A 20,901-nucleotide genomic window follows, 5' to 3' on the forward strand; every position below is an offset into this window, starting at 1 on the left:
TCATATCTGTTTCATTGTTTGTATTTTGTCGATAAAAGTAGTAGACTGACCCTTACGAAAAAAATTGAGGAGGTATAAATTGAAGGATAAGTTTACCTAACAGACCGATTGAAGCAATTGCCACGAAGATAATAACTCCTGGTTGATTCATTAGGGTTTCTTCTTCTTCGCATACATCTCCTGCCAAGCAAGCTTCACAGTTCGATTCCGCTTCGATTATTTTACTGTTGAGACTTTTCATTTTCGTCTGAAGCTCTTGGTCGTCCTCTATGTCTCCAACAAAAACTCTGCCGTGCGATTTTGATTCAAGTTCCTCGAGAATTGATCTTTCGGACTGTTCATCAGATTTCAAGCAGCCTTTTTTTGAAGTGAACAATCCAAAATCACCGCCAACAAATTTTCCACAACATCCACGTTTTCTCAGAAGTTTTTCGCAGTTATCTGCCTTTTTGTTCAATAAAACTCTGATTTCATAGCACTACTAATAGTTTTATCTCAGATCAAATAGAATTTATATTGCTTTCAAGGCAACTTACCGCGGTGCAGAAGTATCTCGTACATGAGCTTCCCAAAACGAATGGAAGCAGAAAAATAAAAGTCACTCTCATATATCTCTATATATACTTTCTATATTTCGGAATATATTGTTCCCTCTCCTACTCTAACTTAGAGTTCGCTTCCTTTTTCACCATTTTAACGACAGCCCCGCTAGTGAACGATTATTATTTTGCTAAAAAGTGTCCTTTTTAATGCACGTTTGTTGTAACAAACTAATTTTGTCATAAAAAATCTCATCATCATAAAATCGTCATAAAATTATCTTTCTTTTTTTTTTGATGTGGTATTTTGAAAGTGTGAAATACCAAGACCGCCGAAGACGATAGTTACCTATTCAACCTTTCACATCTACCGAAGGGCCGAAGTTCGGCCGCCGAACAATTACCTTTTATATCCTTCAGTAAATTTAATAAAGATCAAGATGGGAAAGAATAAACAGCTATAAATGAAAAGATTTTTTTGGTATACTTTCGTTATCTTCTTTTCTAATATTCTCTATAATGACAGCGGCGCCAGAAATTCCATTCATGGCGATGAGCTCTGACGGTCTCATGCTCGATTTTCTCAATTTTCTTACATTCTGCATATATTTTCTATGAGTGTATAAGACGGACGCTAACAAAAAGTCTTTTAGAAGATGAATGGAAGAATATATTTACCTAACAAACCAATGGAAACAAGAAGTCCAACGAAGATTAAAGCTTTTGGTTGTTTTGATAGCAAAAGATTCTTGCTTTTTCACAGACATCTTCCGCTGAGCAATCTTTACAGGTCGATTCTGCTTCCTTTATTTCTTCAGTGAGATATCTGATTCTTGCCTGAAGGTCTTTGTTGTCTTCTATGTCTTCAATAAATACTCGGCCGCTCGATTTTGATTCTAGTTTCTGAATGATTTTCTCTGACTTCTGATCGGATTTCAAGCAGCCTTGCTTCGATGAAAATAGACCAAAATCACTTCCAACAAATCTTCCACAGCATCCTCTCTTATTCAGAAGTTTTTCGCAGTTATCCGCTTTTTTGTTCAATAAAACTCGTATTTCATAGCACTTAATTTTATGGGAGATCAAATTTACAGCCAACTTACAGCGGTGCAAAAATATTTCGTACATGCGCTTGAAAAAACGGGGGAAACAAGAAAAATATAGAAAACTCTCATCAGGATACTAGTGCTTGATTGTTTTCAATTTCCACGATGCTGCCTGAAATGAATTTTTTATTCGCTCTTCAACTTTGACTTAGAGTACTCTGCTTCCTTTTCAACGTTTTCTCGATGGTAGAAATTGAAGAAGTTTGGTAGAAGTGCCTCTGTTGTGACTGATAGTAATCCGTTCTTGAAGGGCAACTAACTATTCTTCTCATAAAATGATCATGTCTGCTTTCCAATGCCGTATTTTCAAAATGTCACATACGGTATGTGACATACCAGAGATCAACGATCTTTGGCGTAAAATAGATGAAATACAAGTTCATTTCATAAAAAATGCTAACTTTCAGTGTTTTTTCGAAATTTAAATAAACAGAAAAGGATTACATCGCAGATTCCAAAGTGTTCTTGCAAGCAGTAAGTGCGTTGGTAAGCCCACCAACGGAGTTCTTCGCGGCGCTGATGGCCTTCTTGTACTTGTCGTTCTCGGCGGTCTTGACAGAAACGTCAGCGTTGAGTTCATCTTCGATTTGTTGCTTCTCGGCGGCTAGAAAAGAATGGAAATCGAAAACGCTGGCGGAGATTTGGTCTTACTGAGCTCAGCAATCTCAGCATCGTATTTAGCCTGCTTGGTGTTTTTAATGTCGTTGAGCTCGTTGGTGGTCTTGGTCAAACGAGCAATTTTGTTGTCAAGCTACGTAGAAGGTATTTACTGTCTGCAAGCTCAGGGAACAGTGGTACAGGTAGACTCTACTTACGCATTCGCCATATTCAATGGCTTCATCCAAATCGTAATCAGTAGTCTTGATTGTCTTTTCATTTGTTGCTCGAGTTCGCTGAAGACCATCTCGCACATCGGCAACTTGTCTGTGCTGCTTTCGAAGAGATTCGATTTGGCATTTTTGCTACAATAAAGAGGAGTTTTCGCTAAAACTAGGTGTTCTGTGAACCTGGTACTCAAGGTCTTCCATTTCCCATTTCTCCTTGAAGAGCTGGATCATCTTGTTGGTGGCGTTGTAAGCTTTTTGAACCATCTCTCGATTGACACTAATTTCATCCTTTTGAAGATCTTCAAATAGCCCTGTCTTTATCATTCTTGCCATTTAAAAAAATCCGTGCCTTGAGCAGATACTTGTTGAGGCAATCCCGGAGTTCCAAGAGCTCGCGTGGCTGGAAAAATTTTTACCAATCATTGGTGTTTGTTTTTAAATCGAATTCTTTAAGCCTTTTATATGGAAAATATAATTGCTTTTTTTGCTCAAATAATGGTTCTTTTTATTTGAGTCTGAGAATTTATCTTTTGATTTTGTAATTTGAAAAATTAAAGCTTAATTTTTCATAAAAAAAACTGGCTCCGGGCAAAGTTTCTTCAGTGTAATATCTACTCTGTCTCTCTCCAGTCCATGCAGATATTACTGTAATCATTACAGTCTGTAATGAGTAGCGTGCACATACCGTTTGTGGTTTCTTCTATAAATCATAGGGTTGATAATTTTAAATCAGTCGCGTCATGCAGTTAGTAGCGCAATAAGTAAGGGAAAAAATGAAATCCAAAAAAGAAGGTTCTCCTCCTTGATTTTTTGAGTACTCACGATGGAATTCGCATTAGCCTTAAGAATAAGAGGATGAAACATGAACAAATTCTTGATTTGGTCATCTTTAGACTCTCTCCCCAAAATGCCAAGGCGACAATATTGGGGAGAGATGATCATTTTGGTGGTATATGTACAGTAAGATTCTTACTGTATGAAAGTAGAATCGAGTCAGAATTTACTTCGAGGCATTCTTGGGCTATCCAAGAATAACGCTTTTTCAAGTCCTCCTGTTGAGTAAATAACAGTGGATGAATTCATCAACTACTATTTGATGGAATAATAAAGTGCAATTATAGATGGAAGATAGTGTGCTTGAAAGGGCTTGAAATGCTTACCGTTGACGACATTTTTCTCTAGTGCTATTTTTAAAACAAAGATGCTTCAAAGAAAAGCTTGAGTACCAAAGTTGAAGAGGTGAGAATGAGTCACACCAACTGACGTGTTTTTTTAGATCTGCATGCATTTGCTTAAATGTTCTTTTTCTTATCGCTGAAGTTTTCAAGAACTAGTCGGCATAGAAGATCCGCAGCGAAAATATTTGAGGCGCATACTTGGGGCAACGAGTTTATCCAGTTCGGTTATTTAATTTTAGACTGCAATTAGATGTTTAATTTAGGTCAGTTTTTGCGTAAACGCACATGCGTTAACTGCTGATGTGAAATCCAGATGTGTTGAACTTTAATATATTATGGAAAAAGTCTCTTTTAGAGTTACTACAGAGCTCTTTTTGTGCTTCAACTTTTCTTAGAACAGCGTCGGGATAAATATATACGGAGAGCCTACAGAAGATAAAGTTTATTTCTCAACGAGTTGGTACCTTGATTAGGAATAGCGTCGCGTTTTGTTTCTGGAAATCGTAATCGAATACGGCTTCGATAAACTCTACAAATTATAGAAAACTTGAAATCAAGGAAGAGTTTCGTACCGTTCTGCGAGGGTCGCTGCGAGCATCAAATTAGCTTTTTTAAAGGTCATTATCAATACAGATCCTTAGCTATTAGCTAACTAATCGAGTTTAGACAGCTCTAGAATTTTCTGTGTATTTTTTTGTGTTTGCTTCTGCTAAAAATCTCGTTGTTTCAATTTCTTTTTGGACCTCTTCCCTAAGATCTTCATAAGTGTTCGTTTTATTAACCGAAACAAATGAAGAGGACTTGGATAGCTTCTCAGCCTTTATACGCTGCTGGAGCTTAGGAGCACCCAATCTGTTCAAGTGAAGGAGATCTGTCCGATCGAGGACACGCGAGTCGCTCACGTACTGTCATTCTTATCTAAAACCCATTAGCGTAGACTCCTCGAATGCCTTTAAGGTGATTAGCCGGCATAACTGTATCCACGCACATATGGACAATGTATTACTGTTTTACTTTGATTGCCCACTGCCAAATCATCAATTAACTACATCCAACAACCGCTTAACGCGTTTGTTTAACCAAAAACTCAAACCTGCAAAGAAAAGACACAAAACAAGATGATTTTTGAATGGAAATTGATTTTATTCAGGAGCTGATTGACAAGACAGGTTTTTCTTGGATTGTTTCTTCTTTCGTTCTGCTCCAAAAACCTCTTCAGGTTTTGGGCTTTTGAGCAATCCCTGAAACCCAGATCGCTTGTCTCCAGGGCCTTAAAAGTATAAAGTTTAGTTATGCAAATTATTTAGCAAATAGTATAGTCGATCTATTGCTCAAAGAAAAGCGGCTAACCTGTTTTTGTCGGATGACGGACTTTGAAAATCCAAAAGACTGCCGATGCCGACCACCAAAGCCACTGACAACAACAGTTTTTCTAGAGAATTTTCGACCAAACTTAAAATCTTTGATTTTTCATTCCATGAGTTCTAGCGATGATCAGAAGGTTCAAATAGATAGGGAAAGCATCCAGTTTTCAATGTTATTCAATAAAATTGGCTTTATTCTCGAAAAAGTCTCGTAAATCCGCAGCCCTAATTGGATGTTCGCCTGAGTCTGGGACATCGGCATGAGGTTTCTCTTCATGTGGCCTACAATGTTGGGATTTTTCGCCGATTTCGCGGCGTCGTTGATCAATTATCGAAGGATGAGCCCTTCTAACTCGGTTTAGGGCTGCAAATTCTAATCGGATTCCGGTTAGTTTCACTTTGGAGCCAGGCCCAAGCCAAGAATCTTATTTCCGGTTAATCAAATTTCCACAATTGAACGATTTCCCCGGGAAAAACCAGAGTTTAGCAAAGGTAACATTATTTACAGTAGAGCCTCTGTACATTTGTGAATCGAATTAAGAAGAATAAACAGATTCTTACTGTTCCTGAAAAGCCTCATCAAATCTGTAGGACATTTTGAAGCAGAGTCGACTGAGCTTTTGTTAATTTTTGGATGATGAACAAATAATCACCAATTTATAAACAATATAATAAGACAAACTCGCGAGTCAACTCGTAAATCAATCATTCGCCTAATTTAAATATTCCATCATAAGCTTGTTATTGCACGTTTTGCCCAATCATCAACCCCTATCTCTAAAAAAGGGATAGGCTTGGCTTCTATCTTCATGTTAAACTTGCAATTATCAATTTTTGGCGCAGCTGGTCAACTGATGAACAAAACTCGCCGTGGAAGCCATTGTAGAAAAGTGGCCTGATAGCGATTTGCCATGGCAATGGAAAAAAACGAATCTACGGCTTTAGAAAAAGGATTGTAAAACATTCAAAGAAGGATTCAATAAAGACAGATTTTCTTGACGATTAGATCAGGGCTTGGCGAGCTGTGTTGAAAACCTGACGTGGTAAGGGCTCATTCTTCAGATTGGCTGAAAAAATATGACGAAGTTGCTGAACTTGAACCAACCCTATCTGTTTTGTGTATGGACTAAGGGGCAGTGTAATCGGGAATTATGAGATGGTATTACCATTATCGCTATTTACGTAAAACAAGCTTGTAAAGAAACGATTAGCGGATCCATTAGACAGTTTGTTTCCTAGTGCTTATTCATTTTAAAGTTTTTAAAAGGCGCCAAACAGTAAATGAGCTTTTCTAGGAATAATCTCTTTCGAGCACTTTTAAATCAAATGCTATAACTAACTAGCTAACCCACTTAAAACCGTAGAAAATGAAATTAACTGCTGATGGGCGCAAAAAAATGAAAAAATTAACAGAAATCAAGTGTTCTAATCAAACGCGCGTTGAGAGCCCAATTTTCACGTATAAATACGAGCCGAGAGACTTTTTCGATTTTTTATTTTTCGTTTCGTAATTTAGTAAAATAATGGAGCCAGTAATTTTTACGAGAGCTAGAAATTAAGCTACTTAGAGGCTTCTCTCGCACTTTGGTGCAATAACACAATTGACGGCGGATAATTTCTTTTTTCCCAGTACGTTTTTGCCAAGAAATCATTTTCAACTCCAAATTTGAGGGATTTTATTTTTGCGAAAGAGACTTTCACCATTTCTTTCTCAAAAAATATGAAAAATTTTTTTGTTTTGCATTTTGTCTGTTGATGTTGGTAGAGAAGGAATTTAAAATATGAAACAATCAATTTCATTTCAACAAAATTGATTGCTTGTTCTTCTTATTTTTTGTTTCATTTCAAAATATGATAGAATTTCCGCCTATTTTTCCGGTTATATCCTCTCTTCCATCTGCAGAACAGCCTCTTGAGAACAGCTGGGCCGACTTTATAATAATTTATTTTGAATCTCCCTTGATTATTATCTTTTTATCCTTGATTACCGCCAGCTTTTACCATCGAGACTCAATTAGAGATTACTTCCCGTTCTATTCATTTCCCCACATGGTCCTGACATTATATCCAAAATAGCGAACCATCTTCTCTCTCCCAGGAAAATGACTATTTTTCAATTTGATAATCTCGAGTTCAAAAATAAATGAAGCTAAACAGATAACAATTAGTCCCTTGTTTTCCTTCCCTTTTTTTGTTTGATTGATGAATTTATCGCTTAGCTAAGATTTGGAACAAACGTGTGTTTCTTTCATAATTAACGCAAAAAGCTTATTTTAGATAAAAACTCACCGGAAATCAATTAAAACATCAGAGCCCTAAAATACTCGCTGTGAGTATCGGCTCCACTGAAAAACAGATTAACGTGTATAAGCATCATAATTCGTCAAAAATGTGCAAAATTAAGGACCACGCCCAGCTCTTTAACCTTTCATTTAGCACGGGGAATAATTATTTCACGCTTGTTTTTTGACGCAGTTTTGAAAACACTGATTGACTAGTATTTTGATCAATTTATTTCGAATTTGAAGCGACTCGGCTAGTTAAAATAACCTAACCCTAGTCCCTTGCTTTATCTTTATGACCACAGAAACTGATGCTAAGTAGACCAAGTTAAAAGAAAGAATCAAAAAATGATCAGCAATCACCCTAATTGGCCATTGCACAATCTCATTATGTCACAGGACTGACACGTTCTAAAGCAATAAAGCGAAAATTAAAAAGCCCCCCTATTCCCTTATTCCTGTCAAGCCAGGAACGACACTAACTCGCCACAGACTGAGCTGTCATTTGAATTTTGGTCTTGAAAATTGGGAAGCGAAGCATAATTTCATGAATATTTTTTGGTAACGGCCAATTTAAACACTCGTCATACTGTGGCCAACCGAGTTAACCTTTAAAAATATTGGGGGCATGTCTAAAGAGATTTGTGGTCTGATGACCAAATTGCACATCAATTAATTAATTGTTGTCTGTGAACTTAATTTGTTTAAATTGCCGAATAAAATGATTTTTACTTGAAAGATTTGCCATTCATTTTTTATCAGCAACTGATTGATTCCAAGGGCAAATCATCTAATAAATTATATAGTTTATATGATGAGGCTTAAATGCCATTTTACCGGATAATTGTCTAAAAATATCGAGGGCTCCATATCTGACTCCAAGAATAAGGGGCTCACTTTGTAAATAACTCGACTAAAAGCTTATTTTTTGAAGCGCAAGACTTTTGAGGCTGGATAAATTTGGACAATCTGAAAAGAATTTAAGCCGACTTTGCGTTTCTTATCAAGCGATATCCTTGCTTGGAAAAAGTGAGAATGCGATAATGAATATTAAATTAGAACACCCAAAATTTGTTAACCTGATGACAAAATAAAGCTGACGAAGATAAATAATAGCCCCATTTGTAATTACCCCTGGTGACTTTAATCGAATTCACGGGGCTTGCTCCTGGTGTTTTTCGAAAGACTAAAACGTGATAAATTGAATTTATTTGCGATTATCTTATCAGCAAGAGGAGGCTTGTTGCTTATTTTGAATCACAATATAGAATAGAATGGAACTTGGAAATGAGATAATTGATTTTTCATAATTGAGCTTTATTTTCAAATTCAAATCTTAATTGTGTCAATAGAAGATTCTGAAGTGACTTTCGGACGTTCGCAAGAATTTGAGGGAATTTTGTATTTCCGCTATTTTGGTGGTTCACGTCCAGATATTTTGTAAAGAGAGAAGTTTTGATTTGATTTCGTAAAGATTCATTCGATTTATTAGCGATCTTCCGTCACTGCTCTTCCGAGAACTCGGGCTATTTTTAGTTCCACTTCTGAAATTATCGAATATCGGCCTCTATTTATGACATAACTTGTAACTGTCAAATCTAGGTCTTACAGTATGTTTTTCTTGTTTCAAAAAGGCGTTACGAAGAATTTCAAAAATTCATGAAGAAAATGTCATGTTAATCGTCATCATTTATATAACTTTTGTTTTAAGCCTTGATTAAGGAGGTGGTGGTCGAGAATTATGAAATGATTTTAAATTTTCGGCTTTAATTTATAGTTATTCAATGAAATAACATATATTGACTAAACTCCTATTTGTATACGGACCTGATAGACTTGCTTTTACTTCAACCTCTCAATTATTGAAGGCATTAATATTTTGATATAAAAATTAACAAATACTGAAGAACGGAGAGCGGACTACAGTTTATTTCATCAAAACCTCCTCATTTATTCGGTTCTTCTCGTTTTTTGTAGAGAATATCAAGGAAATTTTCTGGGATTGCACCTTTTTTTTCCTCGCCTGTTTTATGATCTCTCCTTAATTATAAAGTTTTCTCATAAAAATGCTATGTGATTTAAGATAAGTTAAAAATTCTTACATTTTCGCATTGCACCATCCGTCTTCCAGGGGTTTTAGATCATAAAAGAACTGGAAGGGCTCAAAACTAAGCTCGTCATCGTTTGCCGCTTTATAGTTGAATCTTGCAACTCCAAATCGTTCCGTTTTTTCCAGTTTAAGAGTTTTTAATTCCTTTAAAATCGTTATTTTCGATTAACTTGTATATTTTATACATCAAACTGATCTGACATCTCGTTGATCTTAACTTGTTGCTCCTCAACTATTTTCTTCAAACTTGTATTTTCATCCTCAATTGCTATGAATCTTTTTGCGAGCTTATCAATTTCATGCTTCATTTCGTATGTGATCTTCATTGATTCAAGACGCGCGTCGATCATCGCGCTTACATCTACCCTGTTAAGACCTAATGAAGGATAAGTTAGCTTTAAATGACTGTAGCAGCACCACAAACCATTTTGAGGTTGGTCGGTTGTGAATGAACTGATTTCAGAAAATTCAATACTTGATATAGACGGAAGATCGTCAGCCATTTTCTCTCTTTACAAAAAACTACTCGACGCGCCTGGGAGCCACAGTACGCGAGAATCTGTTTTTTTTATTTGATTTTTGGCTGAATACTACTGTTACGAGGTTTTGAGTCATAAAATCAAGAGTGAACGAACAAATTAAGAATACAAAGGAAAGTATTATAATCTTTCAGTAATAGATAAGCAGAAAAATCATCAATCCTGATTCAGAATAATTTCATGAAATACCAATCATTCGATACATATCGATTGAAGAAAATAACATTGTTGAAGTGTTTTATGTAGAAATCACATTTTATTCGAAGTGCATAAAAATCAATATTGAAATGATCGGTTTCTCTTAATTTATGATTAATAATAAGATGGTCTACCCAGAAAATGTAGACGTAGCATCTCCAGATATTTATAAAATTATTGTCTAATAAACATTCCCACAAGTTGCATTACACTTGCAGATGTCACGTGACAATGACATAAGTTCCAGAAGTTAACGGCGACTCTGGGCAAGATAGAAAAATGTGTATCAACTCTCTAAATAATAAATCTCTTGTTTCGTTCTATTCTATGCTTCTGATAAGATGCCGGAGTTCTCTGAAACTTGGACAATAGCCACGTGGAGAAGCTTTCATGAGATCATGTCTTTTATCGTGGTTGTCATTCACTGATTCGTTTTTATGTCTGGCTTTTTAGATTATGAGAATTTTCAATAACTCTTGATAGATTTTTTATGGACATTTGTAATCAAAACGAAGTTATCAGCCGCAAACTCATCTTAAGTACTCAAGATTTTATTGTCAAGATTTCTGCTATGCTTGAACCACTTCATTTTTCGTTATTTACAAACTGATTATTCAACTATATTTAGTAGTCCATATATTTCCTTATTGAGAATATATCATTGTGTAATGCTGAATAGACTATGAATTCTATCCTTTCAAGTCGATTTAAATCAGACTAGACGCCCCAAGAATACAGGCTTATTTCTCTATCCCTTCTCTGATTTCCCTCTCAAACCGGCTTCTTAGACCCCCTTGTTCTCTTGCTGCTAATAAAATTACATCTGGAAAACTCTGTTTTTCGCCATGATAGGATTCGACCCTATCGTATCCGTACAAACATCAAATTGCAAAGTTTACCCAAAACAGTCTTTAAGTTCAAGGAAAAAATCCAACAGAAAGCAGTTAGACGAAGTTTATTTCTGATGAAAAAGTTTCTAGCCCCTTTATTTGGACAGGTTTGATTTGAAACAACTCCCAGAAAAAATAAAATTTGAACGTTTTTCTTCAATTTTGCATCTTGCTCTTGAGATGTAGCGAGGAATATCCAAGTGGCTACTTAGGAAGGCTAACTGGTCGGATTCTTTTCATTAATATGGATTTTTCTGGATACCGCCGAGGAGCCGTAAGAATACGTGTTCGTTGCGCGACAAAGTGCTCGCCGTCAGCTTCAGGTGCATTAATTCAGACCAGCTAAGTAATTTCCGTAATTGCTCCTCTAATTCACACTTGACAGTGTCAACACTCAAATGCCTCAAGATGGGAAGGATTCAAGACGACTTCAAGTCCGGATCAAGAAGAAAGTCGAAGCAGATTGCGTCAAATAAACGACTCTGGCCTTTAGAAACAGGATTGATATTTACAAAAATTGAGCAAGAGCAATATTTCACTCTGAAATTGATCATTTTATTTCGAAATAATTATGATAATTAGATTTTTACTTCTTCTTGATATTATTCAAGGATTGACCTCCAATTTCGCGCTGAATATCAGAGAATGCCCGTAGATACAATTGATGTGGGTTGCTTTTGCTAATATTGAAATTTATAGAGACAAAGATCTTGGAGAAGCATGTGCTGCGCAATGCCGGCTCGAGTATGTTAGCTGCCGATTGGGGTGTTCCGACTCTTTTTGCGACACAGAATGCTTGAATGCTTATTCAGGTTGATTAAAAGTTTTTGTGCATGGTTCAAATTCAGGAAAATCAGCATGTGTTGACACTTGTCCTTGCTACCATGACTGTCCTTCTGGATGTGAGGATTGTTGGCACCCTATTTGCCAGTGTAAAGACCCTGAAACAACGAGTCCAATTTATCGGCAATGCAAAAGTGAAGCACAGACTGGCTTGAATCTATGTATGAATGACTGCCAGACCAATTCAACATGCTTCGATTCTTGTCATGAAACCTTCAAAAGAAATTTTAACCGGTGCCCATGTATGTCAGGCTGCCCGAATGGATGTCCATGTTCCAATGGTTATGTTTGCGAACGCTTTTTTACTGTTATTTGCCAAAATCGTAATGATTTGACATTGAATTACATCGTCTCCGGTAGTGGTCATTTCAAGGAAAGTGTCTTTAAAATAGAAAAGCATAAATTTGCTTTAGGAAAATCGGTACTACTCGATTCCCGAAAGTAGGGACGAATTTTATCAATATCTTGATATCGTCGGTTCTGCAGCGCTAAATGGAGAGATTTATATTTTTGGTGGAAATGAAGATAGATATAAAGTACTTTCAAATTCGTATCCTAATCAAAGCTATTTTTGAAGATTTCTCGAGTACAAGACTGCGGTATTGTTGAGTTGGCTGCAAGACTGGTAACTGAGTGGAATCATCATTATGGAGGCATCGTTACTGTGCCTTCTTCCCCTGACGAAATTCTTTTATGCTTTGGAGACGAAAACGATATCACGACTTGCGAAGAGTTCGATGGGGAGGCCGTTAGAAAAAATCCATTTAGTCTGAGACACAATCATATTGCCGGATGCTTAGGTAAGTTTTTGAAATATGAATTGTGCGTTTTCGGGTCCCTTCCAATAACATTTATAGCCACATTCGACAGCTTTGCGATCGCCATATCAGGAAACTTCGATAGAAAAGTAGAGGTCTTGGGACTTGGTGGATGGCGTGATGAAAGCGATCATCCGAGAGCATCCCAAGCGCTTGGTTGCTTGTCTGTCGGAAGAGGAACTATAACTATTGGAGGATACGACGTTGACGGCGGAACTACAAATGAGGTTTTCCATTTCAATAATGGTGTTTGGTCAAATGCTGGATTTTTGATTGAGGTGAGATTTAAGAAAAAATGCTCTTTCCAATTCCAATGATTCTTTCAGCCATCCTTTCATTCGACAAGCCTATTCTTTGATTCATATTTTGTTTCTTTTGGAAGAGGACCATCGTAAGTGATTGCTATTAAATGTCTTTATTCATCATATTTTTAGATTCAATGTTGCCGAGCGTGCCCAATGGAATGGAACATTTGTAACTTCTTCAGAAATAATCTCAACTGACTCAGAAGACTGCGACTATCCGATTGTTTTCGAGAGTGCTCCAGACGCGTGTAGTCAATCCTGTGATCAATTTTGTTTTCCACAGTAAAAAACTTATAGCTTATGAATAAATAGCCTAGATAAAAATTGGGAATTAATGCTTAAAATTTTCATAAATCCTCTAATAGAAAGGTTCGCATAAAAAGGCAATAATCGGTATAAGCTATATGCTCCAACAGAAACCAATTTCGGGAAGCCTGTGGCGGATCAGACAGGATGATCTCCTATTCTTTAGGGAGAAGAAAAACACTACTTCTAGGAAAGAAATTTTTCTTCAAGAAAACAACATTAACGAAGAGCATTATATTTTTCCCGAAATCTAAAAAAATCTTTATCGCGGCGCAACGTGTTATCATGGCATTTTGACGCGGCACTTTGGAAAGTTTTTTCTTCCAAATTTTTGGCCCAAGTGCTAGAAAAATCAAACCGTAAAGATGTGTCAAAATAGACGCCCCTTATATTTTACAAAAATATAGCGCTTATCTTTTTCAAACAAAAAATGTCAGTAAAAAGGACTTTATAATTTCATTTGTATTCTTGATCCTCTGTAATCGCCACTGACAAGCGATCTGCATGTCTACTTCTTGAACTCTTATGAAATGAACATGCCCTGCATACGTTTTTATTTTAATTAAAAATTCATCTTACAAGAACGGTGAAATAATATTTAAAAAAGGTGATGCCCTGGATGTATTTTGACCTAAGCCGCTATTTTGTTTCAATGAAAACGACTCAATTAAGTTTATACTAAACAAAAGATTAACATCCTTCCATTCAACTAAAGTAGCTTTAGTAAATGCCACATAAAAGAATTTTTCTGTTAATTGACAATCATCGGCTAATTAATAATTTTGAAAAAAAGAAAGATTTCATTTTTTCTGCATTTCGAGTTCGGTTGAGTTTTCTGCTCTGAATAAGAAATTACTTGCTAGTAGATTGAGGTTTCTGTTTAAATATGGATTATTTGATACGTCGCAATCAAGTTTTTATGATGAAAATTAAATGAAAAACATCATCGCAAAGAAAAAATGCATTATTACGAAACACCCAAAATTAGGCAATTCAAAACTCAGCGAAAGCCGGTTTTTTCGTGAAATCTCCGACTCCCGGAGTCCTGGCGCTGCCGAGTCGTTGCGCGGCGCAGCGCTCCACCGCCACCTCGATCTCCACCGTTTTCGCTAATTTATATTGTCGTGAAAAATTTTACGATTCAAATTCGTAAATCCCCCCAAACGTCAATTTTTCGCCTTTTCTCCGGCAGCTAACGATAAGTTTCCTGGAGTATTTTTTTCATTTTTTGAGAAGTCAAAAGTCAACAGATCTTTTACCATCTTCATAAACTACAGTGTGTTACAGTAGATCGAAACAATGAAGGTATTCAACAGCATTGTCGCGGTCACCTTGGCTCAGAGAACTTTCCAAACCGAAGAAACTCAACTCGGTGCAAGGTAAATTCTGGCCATAACTTATGGGCCATAAGTTATAAAAAATGATCAAAATAAGGGGTACCCCTAGTATTTTTTCTTAATAATCCGATATCCTTAAACTAAGAATATTGATTTTGACTCAAAAATGTTCCAGTTTAGACAAGACCTAAACTCATCCAGTAATTTAAGAAAGACGATATCATCTTCCAACCCCTTAAACTGTATTAACATTGATCGAATAATAAAATAGGGATAAGTTAAATCTTTATAAATATTTGTCCGATGAGCCTGATTATCTAGCGACGTAATTTATATTCACATTGATTCAAGCAATTCCGGAATAATGCCCGATTATACCGGCGAAAAGTGAAACACAATCCTTAGTGTTCAAAATTGTCAAAAGTCTGACACAAGTCTGACCTGAGACTAAAATATTTTCTGGAAGTTACTTTGGAAGCGAATTCTTATTTCAATACCTCTCAAATGTACTAGTTGATCCTCATTGTATCCGTATCTCTGCTTTTTTGTAGAAATAATTGGATAAAAAGTTATCGCGTCAAGTTTATCATTCAATAATCCCATTAAAAAGTGGTTTTACTCTTGACTTAAATCTGTGATGAGTTAACCGCTAGATTCAGCTATAAACATGCTTTCAAAACTAGCATTTCCCCTTTAGATTCTAAGTTTTAGATTCGGTAACGGCAAAATATCAATTAGCGAAAAAGAAACTCACACTATTAATTTCGTTTTTAGACGATACAACGATTTGTTGAAGATGGTGAAGAACTACAATCCTGACTTTGACGAGCGAAAATATTGGGCTTACGGTTGCCAGTGCCTCATTCTCGGTAAGAAAGTAGTCAAATCTACAGTTTTGCCAAGAATTTGCTTGTCTAGTCGACAATTTTTGATTTTAACATGAGCATTTTGCGAGTCATATTTCTCAAAAGCTACTGTCGTTACAGTTGAAAAACATTAATTATCCGCATTCTGGGTCATTTTAATAAAAGGCAAATTGGCCTTGTGCCATAATAAAAACCGCAAATGCCTGTTACAGGGAAATCCTGGCAGATCTTGAAAAAGAGGACCGTCAGTTACTAGTGGTTTGTTCTACCGGTCTTTCAAATGCTTGAATCAAAAAGTAACATGAAGGGAGGATTAAGGTAGAAGAGGATTAGGTGATCGAGATTTTCATGTCAAAAACAAGCTTATTTTTGATTGAAAAAGATCAGTTATATTTTTGTTTAACACGATTTCTGATCAAAAAGTTACGTTTGGTGATCCCCTTAGTTGTCATTCAGCTTATTTTGGTAATCACAAGTATGATTTTATTAAGCTTAACTCGGGCTCAAGTCTAGGCGGGTCCACATTATTTTGTTTAACTTCGCCAAATTGATGATACAAACACCAATCGTCAAAATTAATTGAATGCGCTCACAGTTCCTTTTTTCACGACGTCTTTTTTGCGAAGCATTGATGGTCACTTCCAATCAAACCAATAACATATCAAATCTAGCGATATTCAAACAGGCAACATGTTCTCATGTTTTGTTGTTTTGATGATAATTGACGGAACTAGGGTTCTAAGCTTCACGTCCTAAGGGGCCGTAATTGATTAACAACTCAATCAAACATTGAATCAGAAAATAGCTTCATTTTGACATTGATGAAGAGAATTCTCTAAACGAGCATAAATTAATGTAAGATAAATTAAAGTGGTGTTACCATATTTATTGCTAAAGAAAAAACTGCTTGAATAACAAATTCAACAAATTACCGTTTATTATGTACAATTCGAATCTATGTATCATCCGCCACGAAAAATGAATGTTGCTCATTTCGATTCCTTGCAAAAATATGACACGCTGCTAAACCTCTCAATTACCATTCAATAATTCTATAATGAAACCCATCGTAGGAAATCTCCAGTAACACCAGTCTTGGCCGGCGCATTTTTCCCTGAAGCCGGCCACCGTTATTATGCAACTTTTTCCTTCACGTGTTATCTAGGTCACACCTGCAGAATGAGGAATCGTTTATTTAGTCTCCACGCTACTTTTTTTTCGATAGAGTTTTAAAAAAGCAAATTTCAGGCGATCGGCCGATGAGCGAAATGGGACACGGAAAACCAATCGACCAGCTAGACGTTTCTTGCCACAAATACAAACAGTGCCAGAAGTGTGTTCGAAAGGAGTTCGGATCTGTAAGTACCGCCATCGGCGACCGACTGTAGTACTCGAGCTTTGGTTGGATTGTGCAAACATAATCCAGTTTATTCCACGGACAGGGCGATTGATGATTTTTTGGAAATAAATGTAGATCCGTCAAGTTAAAAATTAAGTCTATTTCGCCTAAGACTTTTGCGATCGCATGTATTTTCGACGAGAATAGCCAATAAATACTCATTATCCAAGAAGATGCACACCTTGGATTTATAAGAAGCTGACTGGACACAGCGCTAAATTAAGCTCATTACGGAGGGTCGAAACGTGAATGTTATTATAAATACTCTTCTCGCATTTATCTTTTAAAAATTCTGAAATTTGCTACAACTTAACTTTCAGCGAAAACGCCCGGGCATGGGTCAACTCGATTTCGCGTAATAGCAACCACGTTGTTTAGACGATTTTGTTATACTAAATCAAGTGATTCCTGTTGAAGACACAGTGCCACTTGAGAACAATTTATTTTAACACTGGGCTGGATTAAAATGAAATCAGCTTCGTTTTCAAGTATCGCGACAAAGCAAGTTTTTTTCTGGCTAAGATCCAAAATATTAAATCTTGAAAAAGCAAAATTGTAAATGTTAAGTAGAGACCGTCTGTCTTAGACTGTATGATGCCGCATCTGTAATTTCACAAGCCTTTATTTTATAAGAAAAACTTGAGAAAATATTTCGCGAATACTTTGCGGCTTTGGTTTTTTATTAGAAAAGAAAGCGCAAATTCCGGAGGTTTTATTTCTTCTACTTTTTGGGTTGTCGATTTATTTTTTACTTATCCATTTATGACCTCGCGCGTACTCATTTTACACCTTCGCCGAAAAAAGTACGGAACGTGTAATAAGGGGTATTTTGACACCGTTACGGGACTAAATGAGATCGTTTAGGAGTGCATTGGCGAGTTCGTCAAGTATAGCTGGGGAACCAGACGAAGAGAGGCCTACTGCGAGGATGCTGTTGGAACTTGCGCTAGAGCTCTTTGCGAGTGCGACTTGGACTTTTCCAAGAAGGTAAGAAATATTGATCTTTACAGATTTCCTTGTCTCTGGGAGCGATTCCTCGGGGCTTTACTTACTCGTTAGATGTGTATCAGCAAGCTTTGTTATTGCCCCCGTTGACAGGTTGAGGTTCCGATACACTTCTACTCTTCATCAGAAACCCCTACACGAAATAACAACAGTATCTAACAAGTGAACATTTTAGCTCACTCCGGAGTTGGTGAGCGTCTTTGATCCTGAGTATCACTTGTTCTACACAACTACCGGATGGAATCCTGAGGAGAGCTGCGAGAAGGGAAACGGAGTTTCAAGGAGCGGGTCATAACAATTTTCGACGTGTTTGGGCAACATAGAAATCAGTGTTAAAAATAGACTTGACTTATGTTTTGGGAGAAATTTGCAAGTTCGTAATCACACTCCGTTAGGTTTGAATGATAATTAATAATCATCATTGGGTTGATTCGAGTTCCCATCCTCATTTTGCAGAGGATAGAAAGTCATACTTGCTAGGTTAACGTTTTAACCCGTCACAGACCAGAATGCTGCGGCCCCGACGACGGACCAAAATACATCTACAATTCCTTGTCAAAACAGTGCTGTGCGGATTACTCGATCAAGAAAACGTGCCCAGCCTATTAGGCAGCTAGAGTTTGGTAAGACCCAGCTGATAATAGGCGTGCTGCCTTGCATAGGTAACAATCTAGACAAAAATAACAACAAAAAAGATATGCTTGACATATTGCTTTTTTAATTTTTTTGCTCCTCTTCATCATTGCCACAAAAGAAACCTTTATATTTAATATGCTCTGCACGGGTACGGATTGTAAGAATGCCGGCCACCAATCTTTCTGTATATACTGAACGTGAACAACTGTTTGATACGTCAAATGAATAAATGTTTAAAAATATGTGAACTTCATGACTTATTTTATTTTCGTTTAAACAGACCAAAGAGTCCTTGTTTCTCATTTGCTCGTTCCTTAAAAATAACTCTATCTTCATAATGAATGAAATGAACAAATTACCTGGTTTACTTTTCGCTCTTTTTCATACATCTCAAGATACAAATTTGCAGATTGCTCAGCCCTCGCTATTTGATTTTTCAGTTCTTTAATTTCGCTGTCTTTGTCTAAAGATGCAGGATAAGACGGTTCCTCCACATCAGTCTGTGAATATTTGTCGAACGTTCTTAAGGCATTGTTTTTTGTATCGTTAGGCTTGTCAAAAGATCTGATTTGGTTTTCAAGAGCGATGATATCAGCTTTCAATGCACTATTCTCTCTGTTTATCGTCTCAAGAAATTCAGATGAGAGATCATTTTTGGTCTTAAGAGCGCTCTCCAAGTCAGCTATTTTGGAATCGTATGACTGTTTGATCTTCTCCTCAGTCCTCTTTTCGATTTCTTTTCGTGCACTTTTTTGCTGCTGACGCTGAGTAGTAACCACTCGGTTTAATCGAGTGATCTCGCTTTGAAGTTTCTCAATTTCCGTATTTGTCTCTTTCTTGGTTTCTTCTTCTTTACCAAAAGTCAGAGAATCAATCACTTTGGTTTTGCAAGATTTACAGTTATTTGTATCATCTCCTATTAAAATTCAGAACGAAAAGTTCAATAATCTAAAGGTTTTAAATCTACAAATTATTGTGAATTTTTCCTTGACAGAAGAGCTCGCTCAAATGGTCATAGTGACTCTGAAGTGTGCTGAGCTTCGTTTGCTGCTCGGTAAACTCGGCGGTCAAGCTAACCTTAGATGCAGCAAGAACATCAAGTGCTTTCTTTGAATTCTCAACGTCTTTTTCAGTTGCTCCGAGATTTTCTTGTGTTGAGCGATAGATTGTTTCAAGTTTTTGGCCTCTGCTTCCATATTTTTGATACGATTAGCTTGTTTCTTCGAAGCCGCTTCTAGTTTCTTATTTTTGTCGAGATTTTCGTTGATTGACTTCAGATTAAGTTTTTCATCATCTTTTATTTTTCTGTTGGAAGAATTGAGGTCGCGTTAGAGTTTTCCAATTTTCGAATTTAAATCAGTTATTGTCTTCTTCAAATTATCATTTTGAATTGCCAAATCATGATTTTGCTCACCACCCATATGATTATGATACTGAAGTTGTTGAAGTTGTGATGATTTTTGATCGATTGTTAACTGTAGTTGACGCATTGTTTCCTGATTCCGAACTAAGCTTTGATTGAGTTCTTTCTTTTCCGCAAGTGTTTTTGTGTGCTTTTCTGTTAGGTGAGAATAGTTTTTCTTGGTCGCTTCATGTTTCTTTTTTATCTCTTCGAAATTCTTTAGTAAACTCTGAAAGCAAGCTGAATGCCTTCCAAATTCAGGCAGTTCCATTTTCACATTGCATCTTTCGCAAGTTTTCATATTCAGGTGAACGCATGTTTCTTTATGTTTCTTGAAGTAACTATAAAGAAACTTTTCGTTACATTCTGCAGCGGGGCAATTCAAAGTTATTGTACTCAAGACGGAAACCATTAGTCTTGAAGGTTTTGCTGTAAAGTTCAGAGCACGGCAAAGAGGGCATGATGGAAATTTGCCTTTCACATCTTCGAAGCAAACTTTACAAAGATGTCCATCACAACAATCGAGTTTCAATGGGTCCTTGAAATGTGATCAAAACTTAGGTCAATAGAAGAAAACTAACCTCAAATATCGCGCAGCAAATCGAGCAGAAGATCTCATCTTTGAGTGTCTGAATGATATCCCCTCCTTGCGAGGTATCAACTTCTGCGTCTATTCCCATTCAGTATCTCTTGTCGACTAATCTCGTTCGATTAATGCATGTTTTACCCGTGTGATGCAGCAGACTAATTTTTGGTCAAATATTTGAAGAGCGCACCTCTGACGTCTCAGCAGTCAGGAAATAGAGCCCTGCTCATCAAAACACAGTCCGCTATTTATTTCAGTTATTCCTTAGGATTATCTCACTACCATTTTACGACGACCCTAATATACGCAATACTTATTCATCACTGATTTAAGATCATATGAATTTTCGTGCCGCAGGCACTTCT

At 36.6% G+C, this 20,901-nt stretch overlaps 4 protein-coding genes and 1 long non-coding RNA gene across 7 annotated transcripts; 2 read left to right on the forward strand and 3 right to left on the reverse strand.

Moving 5' to 3' along the window:
• Positions 1 to 2,039: 2,039 nt before the first annotated feature.
• LOC145702843 (uncharacterized) lies at positions 2,040 to 3,707 on the reverse strand. 3 transcript variants are annotated; one of them, XM_081780139.1, is made up of 7 exons: positions 3,633 to 3,707; positions 3,295 to 3,312; positions 2,822 to 2,872; positions 2,653 to 2,760; positions 2,461 to 2,607; positions 2,297 to 2,396; positions 2,040 to 2,249 (listed from the first exon to the last, which is right to left on the reverse strand). In XM_081780139.1, exons 1-7 carry the CDS (start codon positions 3,642 to 3,644, stop codon positions 2,086 to 2,088), a joined length of 600 nt encoding a protein of 199 aa, XP_081636265.1. In that variant the 5' UTR covers positions 3,645 to 3,707; the 3' UTR covers positions 2,040 to 2,085. The 3 variants fall into 3 exon arrangements, with proteins under 3 accessions (XP_081636265.1, XP_081636274.1, XP_081636258.1); XM_081780148.1 differs by lacking the exon at positions 3,295 to 3,312 and adding an exon at positions 3,158 to 3,172 and having other exon boundaries at positions 3,633 to 3,706; XM_081780132.1 differs by having other exon boundaries at positions 3,295 to 3,668.
• A 4,930-nt stretch (positions 3,708 to 8,637) lies between these two features.
• LOC145711301 (uncharacterized) lies at positions 8,638 to 9,929 on the reverse strand. Its single transcript, XM_081789021.1, has 4 exons — positions 9,831 to 9,929; positions 9,592 to 9,782; positions 9,399 to 9,550; positions 8,638 to 9,336 (listed from the first exon to the last, which is right to left on the reverse strand). The coding sequence occupies exons 1-4, from the start codon at positions 9,907 to 9,909 to the stop codon at positions 9,243 to 9,245; spliced, it is 516 nt and encodes a 171-aa protein (XP_081645147.1). The 5' UTR covers positions 9,910 to 9,929; the 3' UTR covers positions 8,638 to 9,242.
• A 1,648-nt stretch (positions 9,930 to 11,577) lies between these two features.
• LOC145711372 (uncharacterized) lies at positions 11,578 to 12,247 on the forward strand. Its single transcript, XR_014135165.1, has 3 exons — positions 11,578 to 11,684; positions 11,733 to 11,845; positions 11,891 to 12,247. It is a non-coding gene; the product is annotated as an uncharacterized LOC145711372 (long non-coding RNA).
• A 2,204-nt stretch (positions 12,248 to 14,451) lies between these two features.
• On the forward strand, positions 14,452 to 18,796 carry LOC145710863 (uncharacterized). The gene is made up of 6 exons (XM_081788569.1): positions 14,452 to 14,684; positions 15,417 to 15,511; positions 16,757 to 16,866; positions 17,772 to 17,894; positions 18,088 to 18,192; positions 18,414 to 18,796. The coding sequence occupies exons 1-6, from the start codon at positions 14,605 to 14,607 to the stop codon at positions 18,519 to 18,521; spliced, it is 621 nt and encodes a 206-aa protein (XP_081644695.1). The 5' UTR covers positions 14,452 to 14,604; the 3' UTR covers positions 18,522 to 18,796.
• LOC145710861 (uncharacterized) lies at positions 18,792 to 20,744 on the reverse strand. Its single transcript, XM_081788568.1, has 3 exons — positions 20,532 to 20,744; positions 18,908 to 20,488; positions 18,792 to 18,861 (listed from the first exon to the last, which is right to left on the reverse strand). Exons 1-2 carry the CDS (start codon positions 20,628 to 20,630, stop codon positions 19,877 to 19,879), a joined length of 711 nt encoding a protein of 236 aa, XP_081644694.1. The 5' UTR covers positions 20,631 to 20,744; the 3' UTR covers positions 18,792 to 18,861; positions 18,908 to 19,876.
• Between the last annotated feature and the right edge of the window lie 157 nt (positions 20,745 to 20,901).

This window comes from Oikopleura dioica, chromosome 1 (assembly GCF_907165135.1).
Source record: "Oikopleura dioica chromosome 1, OKI2018_I68_1.0, whole genome shotgun sequence".
NCBI lineage: Eukaryota > Metazoa > Chordata > Appendicularia > Copelata > Oikopleuridae > Oikopleura > Oikopleura dioica.

Excerpts from the sequence above, each read along its gene's own strand:
- LOC145702843 (XM_081780132.1), bottom strand. The coding sequence starts at position 3,414 with ATGATCATCTCTCCCCAATATTGTCGCCTTGGCATTTTGGGGAGAGAG. Across the intron at positions 2,608-2,652 it reads TGGAAGACCTTGAGTACCAG|CAAAAATGCCAAATCGAATC; the intron begins GTTCACAGAACA and ends TCTTTATTGTAG. Across the intron at positions 2,397-2,460 it reads CCATTGAATATGGCGAATGC|CTTGACAACAAAATTGCTCG; the intron begins GTAAGTAGAGTC and ends CCTTCTACGTAG.
- LOC145710863 (XM_081788569.1), top strand. The coding sequence starts at position 14,605 with ATGAAGGTATTCAACAGCATTGTCGCGGTCACCTTGGCTCAGAGAACT. Across the intron at positions 15,512-16,756 it reads TTGCCAGTGCCTCATTCTCG|GCGATCGGCCGATGAGCGAA; the intron begins GTAAGAAAGTAG and ends AGCAAATTTCAG. Across the intron at positions 17,895-18,087 it reads ACTTGGACTTTTCCAAGAAG|CTCACTCCGGAGTTGGTGAG; the intron begins GTAAGAAATATT and ends TGAACATTTTAG.
- LOC145711301 (XM_081789021.1), bottom strand. The coding sequence starts at position 9,909 with ATGGCTGACGATCTTCCGTCTATATCAAGTATTGAATTTTCTGAAATC. Across the intron at positions 9,551-9,591 it reads AGATGTCAGATCAGTTTGAT|GAATTAAAAACTCTTAAACT; the intron begins GTATAAAATATA and ends ACGATTTTAAAG. Across the intron at positions 9,337-9,398 it reads GGATGGTGCAATGCGAAAAT|GAGAGATCATAAAACAGGCG; the intron begins GTAAGAATTTTT and ends TTTATAATTAAG.
- LOC145710861 (XM_081788568.1), bottom strand. The coding sequence starts at position 20,630 with ATGGGAATAGACGCAGAAGTTGATACCTCGCAAGGAGGGGATATCATT. Across the intron at positions 20,489-20,531 it reads TTTGCTGCGCGATATTTGAG|GACCCATTGAAACTCGATTG; the intron begins GTTAGTTTTCTT and ends TCACATTTCAAG.